At 48.5% G+C, this 14095-nt stretch overlaps 1 protein-coding gene across 10 annotated transcripts in view; it reads right to left on the bottom strand.

Moving 5' to 3' along the window:
- The window catches only part of MICAL2 (microtubule associated monooxygenase, calponin and LIM domain containing 2), a 210902-nt gene that overhangs the window by 151847 nt on the left and 44960 nt on the right, over positions 1 to 14095 (bottom strand). For all 10 annotated transcript variants that reach the window (XM_087855273.1, XM_087855274.1, XM_087855276.1 and 7 more), the window contains exon 3: positions 12073 to 12413. In XM_087855273.1, coding sequence (XP_087711399.1) covers positions 12073 to 12336 — 264 coding nt within the window. In that variant the 5' untranslated portion in view covers positions 12337 to 12413. The remainder of the gene's footprint in view (positions 1 to 12072; positions 12414 to 14095) is intronic.

Genomic DNA, 14095 nt, shown 5'->3' with positions numbered 1-14095 from the left:
CCCAGGATGGGCAAGCAGAGGAAGGCAGGGAGAGGCAAGGCTGATGGCGGGGCAGGCAAGGGACGAGCCGGCCAAGGATGGGAACCAGGGGCAGGTGCGGAGAGGGCGGCCTGGCGAGAGGAGCAGCAGCTCTGAGTGGGGTTGGAGAGGAGCATTTTAGGTGAGTTGAGGTGGAGCAGTTCTGGGTGGTGGCAAACTGCTAGGCGTGGCCCTGGGAATGGGCGGCTGAGGGGGAAGGGGTGGGTGGCAGCTGCTGGAACCGCAAAGGCGGAGGGCCTCTGAGGACAGGGTCCAGGGGGGTGGGCATCGGACATGTGGGAATGCTGGCTAGAGCAGGATGGGGAAGGGGTGGGGAGCAAGGAGCACTGTGCGGCTAGGATGGGGTACGTGGGAAGGGAGTTTTGGAACACCAGGCTGGTGAGGTAGGGGTGGGCGGATCAGTCAGGGCACCAGGCCAAGCTGGGGGCGGGACCGTACGACAGGCGCCAGGGAGCCACAGATTTGAGCAAAGAGCCGCAGTCAGATCTGTGCTTCGGAAAGATGGCCCCACTGGGGTGTGTAGCTGGGCTGGAGAGGGAGAAAGGCAAGAGGGAGTCCAGAGACTGGCGATTGTGACCACCTAGGTAGGAGGTCACTGCTGCCACCAAAGTGGGGGAGATGGGAATGCAGGACAAGGGATGGGCATGAATGAATAGCCAAGGAAGGGGAAGTGAAGAAACAGGGGAGGAGAAGCAGGTATCCAAAAGAAGTTGGTGAATGTGGTTTAAAGGTGCCCAAGGGGCATCCTAAAGAAACCACAGGTACACAAGTGGGGTCACAGGGCTCAAAAAGGTAGCGACTGTGGAGAGTCATCTCTCATCATATCACGGGGAGTGACAGCTGAGTGTAAGGAAGGTACCCCTGAGAAAGCACCCCCAGTAGAGGCCAAAGGAGTCAGATACAAGCCCCTAGAGGACCCCTCGTATGTCCTATGGAAAAGGAGAAAGAGCATGAAGATGACTTTCAAAAATGAATCAAGAAAGTTGTGTCACAAATGCAACGACAGTTTCAAAAGGGAGGAAACTAACCGCTACCAGGTACTTTAAGTGCTTTAGGTGTATTTCGCATATAACCTTCACCCCAGGCCTGTGAGGTGATAGCTCTTAGTATTCCCACTTCACAGATGAAGAAACAGAGGCAACATCACGATACTTAGTAAGCAAAGAGAGTTCTCCGAATAAAGGCAAACACTGTTACAACAGCTACATGGAAGGCCCTTCAATGATCTGCCTCCTGGCCCTCACCCCCTGCCTCCCCTCGTTCCACTATCCCCTTTGCTCACCCCAGCCCTGTCTTGGCTGCTTCTTCCAACTGGCCAAGAGCTTTCCCACCTCAGGCCCTTTGCACTTGCTGTCCTCTCTGAACAACCAACTCTTTGCCTGGCTGCCTGCTTCTCACCTAGGGATCGCAGCTTTAAATGCCACCTCCCTGCCACCTCTCTAGAATCAGCTCCTCTCTCCCAGTTCTAGCACAACACCCACGACATAAGGACCTTCTGGGGATGACATGATAAAATGATCTCTGTGTGTTTCTCTTCTCTCCTAAGTGGACAGAAAGGCCTGTGAGTGCGGGGTCTTCCCTGTCTTCATCCTCCTCTCCCGTGTCCAGCACAGAGAGCCAGCACTTAGCAGTTACTCAGTGAGGGAGTAGAGTAAACTGACGGACATACTTCTTAGGTAGTGTTAAGTTCTGTGGGCACCCAGGAGGATTCTTTCCTTCTGAGAAGACTTTAAACCAGAATGACCAAGTCTGCCCGAATCTGGGCAGCAAGGCTGGCTGTAGCCTTTCCCTCATCTGCTGCTTGTGGTGAAAGGACACGCAGCGCCTCGAAGACATGACGTGCACAGGATGCGGTGAATTCCTTACGCCTGAGACAGCTGTTACTCACAGCTGGGAGACCGGTGTACCTCCCCTTCTAGTATCACTCAGACTCCACATCCCTTCCATGACCAAGGCTCATGCGACTCTCCACGCAAATGCCTTCCATGGCTTTGTGTCTCATTCAGAGTAAAAGGCCAAGTCCTCCCACAGGCTTCACGGTCCACACATCCGGGCCCCCGTCCTGGACCCACCCTGGTGCCGTCCAACCTCTACATTCTTCTTGCTGTTCCCAGAACACACTGAGCACCTTCGCTTGTCAGCACGTCTAGGCCTGCTGCTGTTCCCTTTGTCTAGAATTCTCTTCCCTCCAAGAGCCTACATGCTCATGTTCTCGCTCTCTTTAGTTCTCTGCTCAAATATTACTGTCATGGAGAAGCCTTCCTAGCATATCCTTCTGTAAAACGGCAACCCACCTCTGCTCAGGACACCCACAGCTCCTTCTCCTTGCTTTCTCCTCGACTTTCTCCCTAGCACTCACCACTCACACACACGCACACACTCTTACTCTGCCTCCGGGAAGAACACAAACTACAAGAGGGCAGGCACTTCGGCTGTTCTCGTTGCTGCGGTCTCCCTGGTACCTGGCCTGCAGTAGACACTCAAAATTACTTCTTTCATGGATTAATAATTGTGGGAAATTTAACTCAGGGGTGGCGATTAAAAAAATTACAAGTAGGTGGAAAGAGTCTGGTTGTTACTCAAAAGTGGAACGCAGCATTACTACAGGACTCAACGATTCTACTCCTCGGTAGATCGCCCCGACCACAGAAAACAGGAGCTCGACGGGCTCACTGCGCCGGCATTCACAACAGCCAGTAGGTGGAAACAAACCAAGTGCTCATCAAGGGATGAACGGACAAACAAAATGGGGTCTACACACGTACAATGTGGAACTCTTCGGCCTCCAGGAGGAAGGGAATTCTGACCCATGTTACGACACAGATGAACCTTGAGGACGTAATGCAAAGTGAAATCAGCCAGTCACGGAAGGCAAGTATTGCAGGATTCCACTTACGTAAGGCACCTGGAGTAGTCGGAGTCATAAAGGCAGAAGGCTGAATGGTGACGGCCGGGGCTGAGGGAGGGGAAACTGGGGAATTACTGGTTAATGAGTATAGTCTAGGATGTTTCAGTTTGGATGATAAAAAGGGGGGGCGTTGGGAGCTGGATGGCGTGATGGTTGCAGAACAATGTAAATGCACTTCATGCCACTGAACTGTACACTTAAAATGGTTAAAGGGTAAATGTTATATACATTTTACCATAATAAAAAAAAAAAAACCGCACCTCCTACTCGAGTCAGCTATTGGAAAACTTTTGAGTGTGGAGTGTGGTTGGGTAACCTGCACGTGTGTGAGTCTACTTTCTCAACTATAAATTTTACGGAATCGGAATACAGATTAAGTATTTCTGTTTAAAATTTCTGTTTAAAATTTAGCCTTCAAATTGAGATGTGCTGTTAAGAGTAAATATATATTTTGAAAGCTTAGTTAAAAAATGTAAACTAGGGGTGCGTGGGTGGCTCAGTCGTTAAGCGTCTGCCTTCGGCTCAGGGCGTGATCCCGGCGTTCTGGGATCGAGCCCCATGTCAGGCTCCTCCACTGGGAGCCTGCTTCTTCCTCTCCCACTCCCCCTGCTTGTGTTCCCTCTCTCGCTGGCTGTCTCTATCTCTGTCAAATAAATAAATAAAATCTTTTAAAAAAATAAACTATTTTATCCTTTTATTGTAATTACATGTTGAAATGATCATATTTTTGATACACTGGGTTAAATAAAATATATTATTAAAGTTGAAAAAAAATAGAGAGGAGCAGATTCTCATACCTGCTACCACACAGGCGAACCTTGAAACACTGTGCTAAGTGAGACAAGGACCAGACGCAAAACAGCAAATATTACATGATTCCACTTACCTGATATGCCTAGAATAGAAGTTTTATAGAGACAGAAAGTAGATCAGAGGTTACCAGGGGCAGAGGAGTAGGGGGAAGGGGACTTCTTGCTTGGTGGGTACGGGGTTTCTGTCTGGGGTGATGAATTTTGGAAATAGAAACAGTAATTGTTCTGTAACGTGGTAAATATAATTAATTAATGTACACATAAAATGGCAATTAAAATTAAAATAGCAAATTTCATATATATCCACAGTTAAAAAAAAAGCATAAAGAATGGGGAAAAGAAGTAAATGGAAGAGATCACTTTCTTAAAGCTAGAGAGAACATCAAAGAGCTGTGGAGTAAGCATCGCCATGCTAGCTTCCCTGGATTCGGACATAAAGGAATTTCCCCAGATTTAGACAGCTCTCTCCCAGAGAAAGGATGCGAAAATACAAACCTTCCCACTGCTGAACTCCGTGGACAAGCGTCTGGTGACAGCTTGCTACCCTGTATTTATATCTCTTAAGACTATGACACATAAGAGGGGGTGGGGAGTATGCCAGGTGGCAATAAAACATGGTACATACAGCGGAAGGCTCTGAGCAGGCTCGGAAGTTAGAACATATTTGGGTTTTCTTCCCAAGAAGCTACAGTGAAGTTTAAGGTGAAGAGCTTTTATGTAATATAAAAGAATGCATGGAAGAATGTATGTATATACTGTTATATTTACAACTTACCATCCCTAAGTATACACTCTTAGAACTAAGTTACATAGTATACTGCTTGTATTCCTACCTGTGGAACTTGTTATATAGAGAACTGTGGCTTCCCACCCTTTGTCTTTTGCAAAACTCATTTGCTGAAAGGCCAAGTAGGAAATGACCAATGGCTTGAACCTGCAGGCATTTGGTTCTCTTGGGCTCAGTCTTCTGTCCAATCCTGCTTCCTCTCCCATTCTTTTCACAGGCAGTGATTGCTAATGAACACCTTATATTCCGAACGCCTTCTAAGCATCTGTTTTTGAAGATCTAACCTGTGACAAATACCTACCATTTGTCAGGCATTAATCTAGGTCCTGGGAAATCAGCCAAGTATAGACAACAACTCCTGCCCTCATGGGGTTTTAATGGGATTTCTGGGAACACTTTTGCCCACATGATAAGGCAATGTTTGTAGCTAAAGCAGCACCTTCTACCTTCTTCTGGTCTTGGAAGCAGATGTGATGGCTGGAGCTGCAGCAGCCATCTTGCTACTACAAGGTGACAAGTGTGATGGAATGCCTAGGGTTGCACTATACAGTTTAACAGCCACTAGTCACATGTGGCTATTGAGCATTTGAAATGTGACTAGTCTGAATTGAGATGAGCTGTAAAATACATACATGATTTTAGGACTTAATAAAAAAATGAATATGAGATATATCAATATTTTTTAATCTTGACTACCGGTTAAAACAGTATTGTGGATATATCAGAGTAAATATATTATTACAATCAATTTCACCATTTTTAGTCCTTTTTAAATGTTGCTATGAGAAAATTTTAAATTACATATGTGACTTGTATTTCTACTAGACAGCACTGGCCTAGAGAATCAGAGAATATAGCCACTAACCCTCAGGCCACTATCTCTCTACTGATATCTGGTTTAAAAATAAGCTGGGTGCTTGAGACCTGGGGATGAGCCAGGCATGTCCCCATCATCACAGAGCCCACAGTGAGAAAGAGACATAAAAAGCAATCAAGGAGGGATGCCGATCAACCAGATCTCGTAGGACCAGAGCCTGGAGCTCCCAGTGGACACCAAACCCAGGCTGAGGATGGAATAAGAGAAGAGGAAGTGGAGAAGAGCTCAAGGAAGGCCCCCTGAAGGAGGTGATGCTTGCTTAAACTGAATCACACAGAGAGCAAGCTAGCTAAGCCAGGAAGGGGCCCCTGTTCAGCACAAGCAGTATACATCCTCCGTGGGCTAAGGCTCTAAGAGCTCCCATTATTTGACAAAATTTGAAGAGGAAAGTATACACTTGTATTTGTTCCCCTTTTAAAGAGCATTCATAGTCACTGATAAAGCAAACCTCTGAACAAAACCATGTATATGCAACTATTTTTCAACTTAAAGTGCTATGCAGACGTCGGGTGTTAGTAACAGTAATGAAGCTGTGGTTGCGGCTGTGGTTGTTACAGTGGTGGCAGCCGTCCCTGCTTTACTATTACTGGACTGCTCTTCACTCAGTGGCCCTGCTCAAGCCCCCCAGCCCAGACTCAAGGATTCAGGGGGTGTCCATCCCAACGCCCATTCAGTAAGGCTAAGGAGATCCCAGCAGGCAATATCCTGCTGTGGTAGCTCCCCTTTCGGAGAAGGACTCTTCTCCTGCACTGTCGGTGGGGACTGGCCACTGGAAGAACCTCCAGGGAGAACGCCACAGTGCCTAAGGTATTTTCAATGTGATGCACATTACCCTTTGGCTCGGAATCCTCACGACTATCTCACAGATCCGTTTTCATGATACGGAGTATGTGGGAGAAAAGGTACTGTAGCACTAGTTAAAATGGCAAGAGACTCGGAATGAGGAAGCAGGTGAATTAATTGTGAAATGGAAGCCATGAAAATAATAAAAGGATTAGAGCCCCACATACTAACATAAAACAATCTCCAAGATATATTTGAGTGAAAAAAGCAAGGTGCCAATATGTAAACAAACCATTTTCCAGTAAAAAAGTAAGTAGCCGGGGGGATGCCCACATCAGGGCCTGCGCGCGTGCACACACACACACACACACACACACGCACACACGCCCACACGCACACACGTGCAGAGACTTTCAGGAAAAGCAGGTGGTCCGGTGATTGCCTCCTGAGCTGGCACCTGGGCACCTGGGGAAAAGATACACTTACCACACTACCTGTTCTCGTCCTGCTTGAATTTTTTTTTCTTTAATCATAAGCATACATTTCTTTTTTTAAAGGAAACTAGTTTTTTTTCTTAAAAAGACAAAGAAGTCTTTATTGATAACTGTATTTATAAAATGAACCAGAGGGAACCCAAATTAACCACTTCCTATGAAGACAGCCAAAAAAGAGAGCTTTTTATCTCAGGGTAATATCTGGGGGACTGGATTCACTCAAGCTCATATCTCATGTCCAGCGCACACACTCACACTGAGCCCGCCAACTCCATGTGAGTCAGTGGTGACAAGGGTAGCAATGAACACAAACCCTTCGTAATCTAGGCTGGAAAACCCGTGGAACACAGCAGCACCGGGAGGCCGTTACAGGTAAGCAGGCAAAGCCAGAGGTCACCTGCAGGAACGGGTACCCCAGAGATCATCCTCTGCCCTATCGTCTCTGCCTGCAGCTGTCCATATTAGGCAGAGTGGAACCTGACGAGCCCCCGCCAGCACAGCAGAGCCCCGCTGTGAGGGCAGCGGTGAGTGATTTCAGAGGTCCGGAATGTCAGATAGGCTTATCTAGACTAGGAGATAGCAGCCTTCCCTGCAAGCTCCGCCCCTCCCACCCTATCTCCCTACCTCCTGCCGTGCTGGCTTAGGAGTCTCGGGAAGCCCTTGCATCACCCAAGCCTGGGCTACCCACCACCGGGGGGGCCCCTGCAGAGGCAGAGGTGGGCAAGGGTAACAGTCAGGAACAAAAAGTACGCGGTGACCCTGCTGGATGTTCACAAAATCCAGACATTTCCTACTCACCAGAGAACCCACCCGTTTTCATTTTATAGGTTGGCCTCATTCCTGCTGGTGACAAGAGTTCATGAGTCATTTCCTGCACTCTTGTTTTTATGATGTACAAATGCCTTCTGGTCTGCACTGGTTATCTGCGGTCACCGAGCGACCCCACAGAGGGTGGTAGAAAGAACCCTGGAACAGGAATCCAGGCTCATCCTCAATGGTCCCCGGTCCTCTGTTTGCCTACAAGACCTTCTCTTCACAGCCTGTCCCCGGGAGGCCGTTCTTTCTGGGTCTCCTCCTGCATCCATCTGTTCTGCTCTCCCTGGCTCTCACCCTCTCTCCCCACCCACACCTTCTTTCTTTCTTTTTACACAGCAACACACTCTCCCTGGAATACAGCTCTTTGCCTTCAGCTAAGCAAGGCAAACTTCTCATATGTCAAGCTCCAAATCATACCTTCCTTCCGGGAAGCATTCCCAGACTGCCCCAGTCCCGCTGTCATTGCTCTTCTCTACTTCTGCAGGACAGTGGATGCACCTGTCTCATACACTTAGGATATTAACGAAAATATCGGCTAAGCATTTGCTGATCACTTATGATGTTCTCAATACTTCACACAGATTGCCTCAGTGCTCACAGCAACTCCGTGAGAGAGGGACCACTGCCACCTTCATTTTACAGGCAGCACTACTGCGGATCAGCGATCTGAGTAGCCTGCCCCAGGCCACGGAGCTAGTTCATGGCTGGCTGGTACCTAGACAAGTGCCTGGCACGTAGCAGCTGCTCAATAATTATTCACCTCATGAATGGCTAAATAAGTCAATAAATACAGAAATAATGTGTCTCCCGAACTGCTCAGAGCCACTTCTTCTTCTTTCAAGCCTCCTCCCCCATCAGGTGCCTAGTAAGGCATGGAACACTAGAAACACCTGCTGAGTGAATGAACAAAAGAATATTGGAGGAAACCCATCAGTAGAGTCCAAATCCTGACAAAGCCACCCTATAGCTTCAGATCAATAACTTCAGGTTCCTGGGTCTCTCGATGTCACGGGTCAAATGGAGAGATGGTACACAACATCCTCTCAAGTTCCTTCTGACATTAGGTACATATAAAAGACAAGGCTTCATGATTTCCTGATGATGGCAATTCCCATATCAAACATTGTATCGTTTTGCTTTGTTTCGTTTTCCTTCTGGGCTGTTTTCCCCCAGGAACGTTACGCGACTGGATATGACATTTGATCAGGGTACTACCCTGATGCGGAGCCAGTATTAGTCCTTAAAGAGTTAATTTGGCTTGATCCTTGGTTCACTGTATCCTTATCAAAACAGATCACACCCAAGGACAGAGTCGTTAGGTGCCTGACAAAACCCTCATAACTAACCAATAATGACCAGTGATCCCAAGTTAGATTGTGCAACTGACACCTAAGCCACTGCTCTAAAGACACTGTAGGTCCTTCTCCCTGTTCCCTGGCACCCCCACCAGAGGCTCTCTTCTCCAAATAGATGCTGGTCCCTCTCCCCCAACCACCACTGACAACATACATGCATACATACATATACACATATACACTCACACGTGCGTGCGCACACACACACACACACACACACTGCCGGCATGAAGACAGCAGCACAGTGCTTAGCACATGGTAGCTTGTGAAATGCTTGTGAAATGCTAAAGCCCAGACCCACTCCCGATGGTGCTGAGATGTCCACAACAATGGAAAGGTGAGGGTTCTGGCTGAACTGCATTTATTTCTACTCTAACTGTGGCCAGCTGGGAGCTTGGCTATGCGCCTCATAGCCTGTGCTATATGTCGTAGCATCAGTGCTCATCTGCGTGCATGCTGATACCCAGCACTTCTTGTCTGGCTTATGCTCAGCATGAACTACTCCACCCGAGGACACCTGTACCAGGTGAGTGAGTGAGACAAGGTCTGTTCACGTTAGAGAGAGGGAGGACCCATGTTCTGTGTTTTGTTTGACTCACAAGGACTACACGCTGTAGGCTCTTCGAGCTGGGTATTAACCATCCACATGAATCCAATATGGAGAGAGACTCTACACACAGAAACGCACATAAACAGCCCCTGCTATTTATCCATCTCACACCTCCATGACCTTGGGAGCCTGTCCTCCCTGACGTCAATCATGTGACGCTTGAAAGGGCTACCAAAGACAGTAGCCAGTGCTCCTGGTTTGGGCACAATAATTGGTCCACAGACAGGCCAATTAAAATCCTTCCCTGAGATTTTATTCAATATTGAGCAAGAGGAGAGAGTCTAGCCTTTGGGTCACAGAGCTATAAAGATGCGAGCTAGAGGCCACCAACATGGAGAAAATCTGTTTGCAGGACGGAAGAATGGAGCCAACCTAGAGCAAAACGTCTAAGACACAGATGGAAGGAGAGAGGCTGGGAAAGACTGTCTGGACCTTCCTGTTTATACCAGTTAACGGTTCCCTTTTTTGTTTAGCTTTGAGCTGGGTTTCTGAAGTGTGCGGCTCACGTGACCTCACACAGTCCGAGCCATACTTAGAGGACATTTCCAAATGTGTTCCACGCTTCAGGATCTAGCTAGATTTTAGGAGATGGGCTACCGCACATGTGAAAACTCTTTGTTCCTCCTCCTACGAGGCATAAAATTCCTGAGCAAGATGCACTCTCAACTCAGCATCGTTAACTACAGATATTAGTGTTATCCCTTTGTATCTCAGGCACCAGTGGTGACCTACCAAGCACAGGAGTCCACAAGGACTCTTCTATTTCAACCATCAAACCTTGTAAAATAAGGGCTGACCAGACAGGCGAGGCAACCAACCAACTGGTGACTTTCGAAAAAGAGCACATCTTCCTGGTGGCCAGGCCTCCATCCCATCCCCCTGCCGGCTCACTCCCTCCTTCAGATCACCAAGAGAGTCCTCTCAACAGCCCGAAACTGTTGGGCGCATGAGGCCCTGGCATTTCCTCACAGAATAAGGTCTCTGAAAACCTTCCTGAGAAAACATCTTGCAGGCTGGCCACCTGACTTCTACGGGACCTTTTCAAAAGAAAGCCGCCACATGCTGTTACTGAAAAGGGTGATGCTTTGAAAACAAACAGTGCCTCCCTCTCCAAGTCTGAAGAGCTTCCCAGTGAACAAGGAGCCATGAAGTTACAGCAGATAGGTGGGGGTGGTGCCTCGGGGACCAGCCGCACCCCTTTCTCTCCTTTTTCTTCAACACTCTGTCTCCGCTTAAGTGTAAAGGGCTAAAGCTTGGCAGCTTATGGGCACTACCTAGATGGCTAGAGCTCCAGGCTGAAGTTCTGGCCGGTGAAACGCTCTTCCTATGCCCCGTAAAGTCAGTGCGCCCCAGGCTTGGAGCAGCTTTGGCGGCTGTCCCCTTGGGGGCAAGGGAAAGCGGCTGTATCCCACGGTATACTCACCAGCTCCTCATCACCAAAACAAAAACACAACAGTCCTGATCACCATGGAGAGTTCAATCCTCTTGTCTGGGATTGGCACCAACTAAAATTCCAAGGGCTCTGGCTGACTTACCTCCTGTGAGGTCTAAATACAGCACGCTCACTTCTAACCTAAACATACAGTCTGGACCACTGCCCGGGGCTGACAGCCCCTTAGGCAATAGGCATCGCAGTGAGAGAAGTGATATGATGCGTGGCTTGCTTAGGCCATGTTCACCAATGTTGCCTATGGCCAAACAGTGGGGGAAGTAATCAGCTTGTGGACGGTTAAGTGCCAGTGTGACCCTGAGCCCAGAAAGGCATCCTGGGGAAGAGGCTGGGGGGAAGAAGGGAAAGACAGAGGGGGGAAAAGGCAGTAAGGACCAAAGACCTATTTCTTTCTTTTTTTTTTTTTTTTTAAGATTTTACTTATTTATTTGACAGAGAGACAGCCAGCGAGAGAGAGAACACAAGCAGGGGGAGTGGGAGAGGAAGAAGCCAGCTCCCGGCGGAGCAGGGAGCCCAATGCGGGGCTCGATCCCAGGACCCTGGGATCACGCCCTGAGCTGAAGACAGATGCTTAATGACTGAGCCACCCAGGTGCCCCAAAGACCTATTTCTTAGCCAATTAAAGTCAAGGGATCTTTCTACAATGTTGGCTCCCAGGGAAACAGAATTCAGGCCGTAACCTCTAGAAACAGAAAGACCAAGGTTGCCTCCTTGTTGTGTGATCTTGGGCAAGATAATTGACTTCTCAGTTTCCATAGCTCTAAAATGGCCTCAAGGACCATGAAGGTGTTCGCCAAGACCATGTTTATGAAGTGCGCACGGAAGTTGCTCAATAAATCGTAGCTACTAGAAGTAGTAGTGGTCGTGGTAATCGTAGAAGGAGGATAATGCCAAGCACGCCTCTGTCTCTCTGCCTTTGAGAGGACACAAGAAGTGAAGCCGAGGCCATCGGGATTAGACAGAAGCTCCCCCCCAGGGTAAGCTCTGCACATACAGACAAAGGAAATCTTCGACTGAGCAAATTGCTAACACACGCCCACGCCTACTGAGAACCTTAGAATGGCAGAATGGCCACAGCTTCCTAACCTCCCAGCAGCCAACCTGCATGCCCCACATAAGAAATCACAGGGTTTTCCCTTACCTTGGTGTTCATACAAGACTTCCCTCGCTTATACTCCTTGTGGGATCCACGCTTGTCCAGTTTGTACCACAGGGCTTTGGCCTTCCAGGTGGTCACCTTAGACTTGAGCTTAGAATAAAAGTTCCTGTGGTCCAGAGGGTCTAGGTCCAGGTGTCGTGTGAGGATGTTGAAGGCCTGGAGGGTGCCTTTGCACGTGGAAGCCTGGACAAAGTTCTCAAAAACCTGCCCGGCCTGGCTCTGCTTCTCATCTTCGTTTTCCCCCATGTTTCAGGAGCTGTGTCGAGCGGTGGTATGGAGAGGCCAGAGGAGAACACCATGAAGTACCTGGAGACGCGTCACGCCTGCAAAGGTACGTGAGGGCAGAGGTGAGCTCCGTGGCAATGCGGGCAGGGTGGGGGGGATGGGTGCTGAGAGGGAAAAATAAAATTCCTTTGGGATGTTAAGCATACTAAATATTAATACTTAATGCTAAACATAAACCATCTATAGAAAATGTACAGTCATCCCTTCTGACCTGGCAATGCCGTCTTGCTGGCAATCTCCCCCCCCCAACACCCCCACTCCTCTCGCAGGCTGTAAAGAACTAGAGATTGCTCAAAGATACGCCCTGGCTGATGTCAGCATTACCTGGTCAATCTTGCTATGAGCCAGACAGTTCTAGAAATAACAACTGGGGGGGGGGAGGGCAAAGCAGAGAAACACACAGATTTTGTGAGCACCACTGAAAACCTTTAATTCATGGCGCTGTAAATTAGTCGACTAATATGAGTGTAACCTAACCACAGAACAGTGCAGGGACCAAAACATTCAAAGTATGTGCCTCCCTTGATTTCATGGCCTTCCCACCTATCCCTAGACACCAAACTTGAAAGTCTTCCTCCATTAGTTACCAGAGGGCAGGTCCTTGCCCTATACAGACGAGAAACGGCAACTTCTCAAAACTTCTCTCTGCTCCTCGTATCCGCAGCAAGCACGGCATCCACTCAGGCATACAGAAAGACACAGACACACGTGGGTCTCCTCCCGACGTACAAAAGGAGTCTGTGCTTTGTGAGCCCAAGCTGTGAGCTATTTGGAACAAGTGCTCAGGCCGATGGAAGGAAAAATGCGATGGGTATTCATTCACATCACGAAAATAGCTCGCCTGGGTTTTGGCCTGTCTCTCTGCACCACTCTAACCTCAGGCATTTCTTAGGAAAGTCATTCAAGTTTCAAAGGAACAAAAATAAGTTAGGGTCGATTTTCCAAAGCAATAGCTATTTTTCCAGAATCCAAAGCTAGTGCAAGAAGACAAGCGTAGAGGATCTAGGGCTGGCCCAGCTGTCAGGAGGGCTCGAGAGGGTCTGTAAACAAGACGATACAGCATACCACGCTCCCCCAGACAGCGGCCTGGCAGCAGGAGGTCAGCAAACACAGAGACAAGGCCCTTGGGCTGGGCGGCTTCCCACTCTCCAGACAGAAACACTATTGTGGGTGCATTTGGACTGTGGGCTGGCCTTATAATATTAAAAGCAGAGAATGGTGTTTATTTTCTTCCTTCATCCTTTACTCATTCATTCAGCAACAATTACTGGTGCCTAAGCAAGAGCCACGCATCACCCTAGGTCTCGGAGATGCAGAGATGGGGCCTAGTGAGGACGACAGGTGTATAAAGAGTTGATTATAAGACAACAGGCAAGCGCTTTTAAAAGACAAACACAGGGCGTGGAAGCCAGATAAGGAAGTGTCCAACAGAGCCTAGAGGTATCCAGAGGAGCCACAGGGCAGACGGGGGATGCCCAAACACTACAATTTTAGGAACAAGGTGAATTTCATTAGAAGACCAGGGAACAGAAGTTCTCAGGCAAAAGAAACACCACACAGGTGTGAGTCTGGAAACAGCCAGGATGGCTGCAGAATGACAGCAAGTTCAAGGTGTCTGAAGTTCCAACCTCATGACAAGGGGTGGTGGGGGCATCCCGGGCAGATCATGGAGGGGCTCTGGCTTCTCCTGTGGGCTGCAGGGTGCAGGAGACAGAGCAGC

The sequence above is a fragment of the Ursus americanus genome, chromosome 24, assembly GCF_024610735.1.
Source record: "Ursus americanus isolate L20-20 chromosome 24, mUrsAme1.1.p, whole genome shotgun sequence".
Lineage (NCBI taxonomy): Eukaryota > Metazoa > Chordata > Mammalia > Carnivora > Ursidae > Ursus > Ursus americanus.
This window is presented reverse-complemented; position numbering and strand designations above follow the sequence as displayed.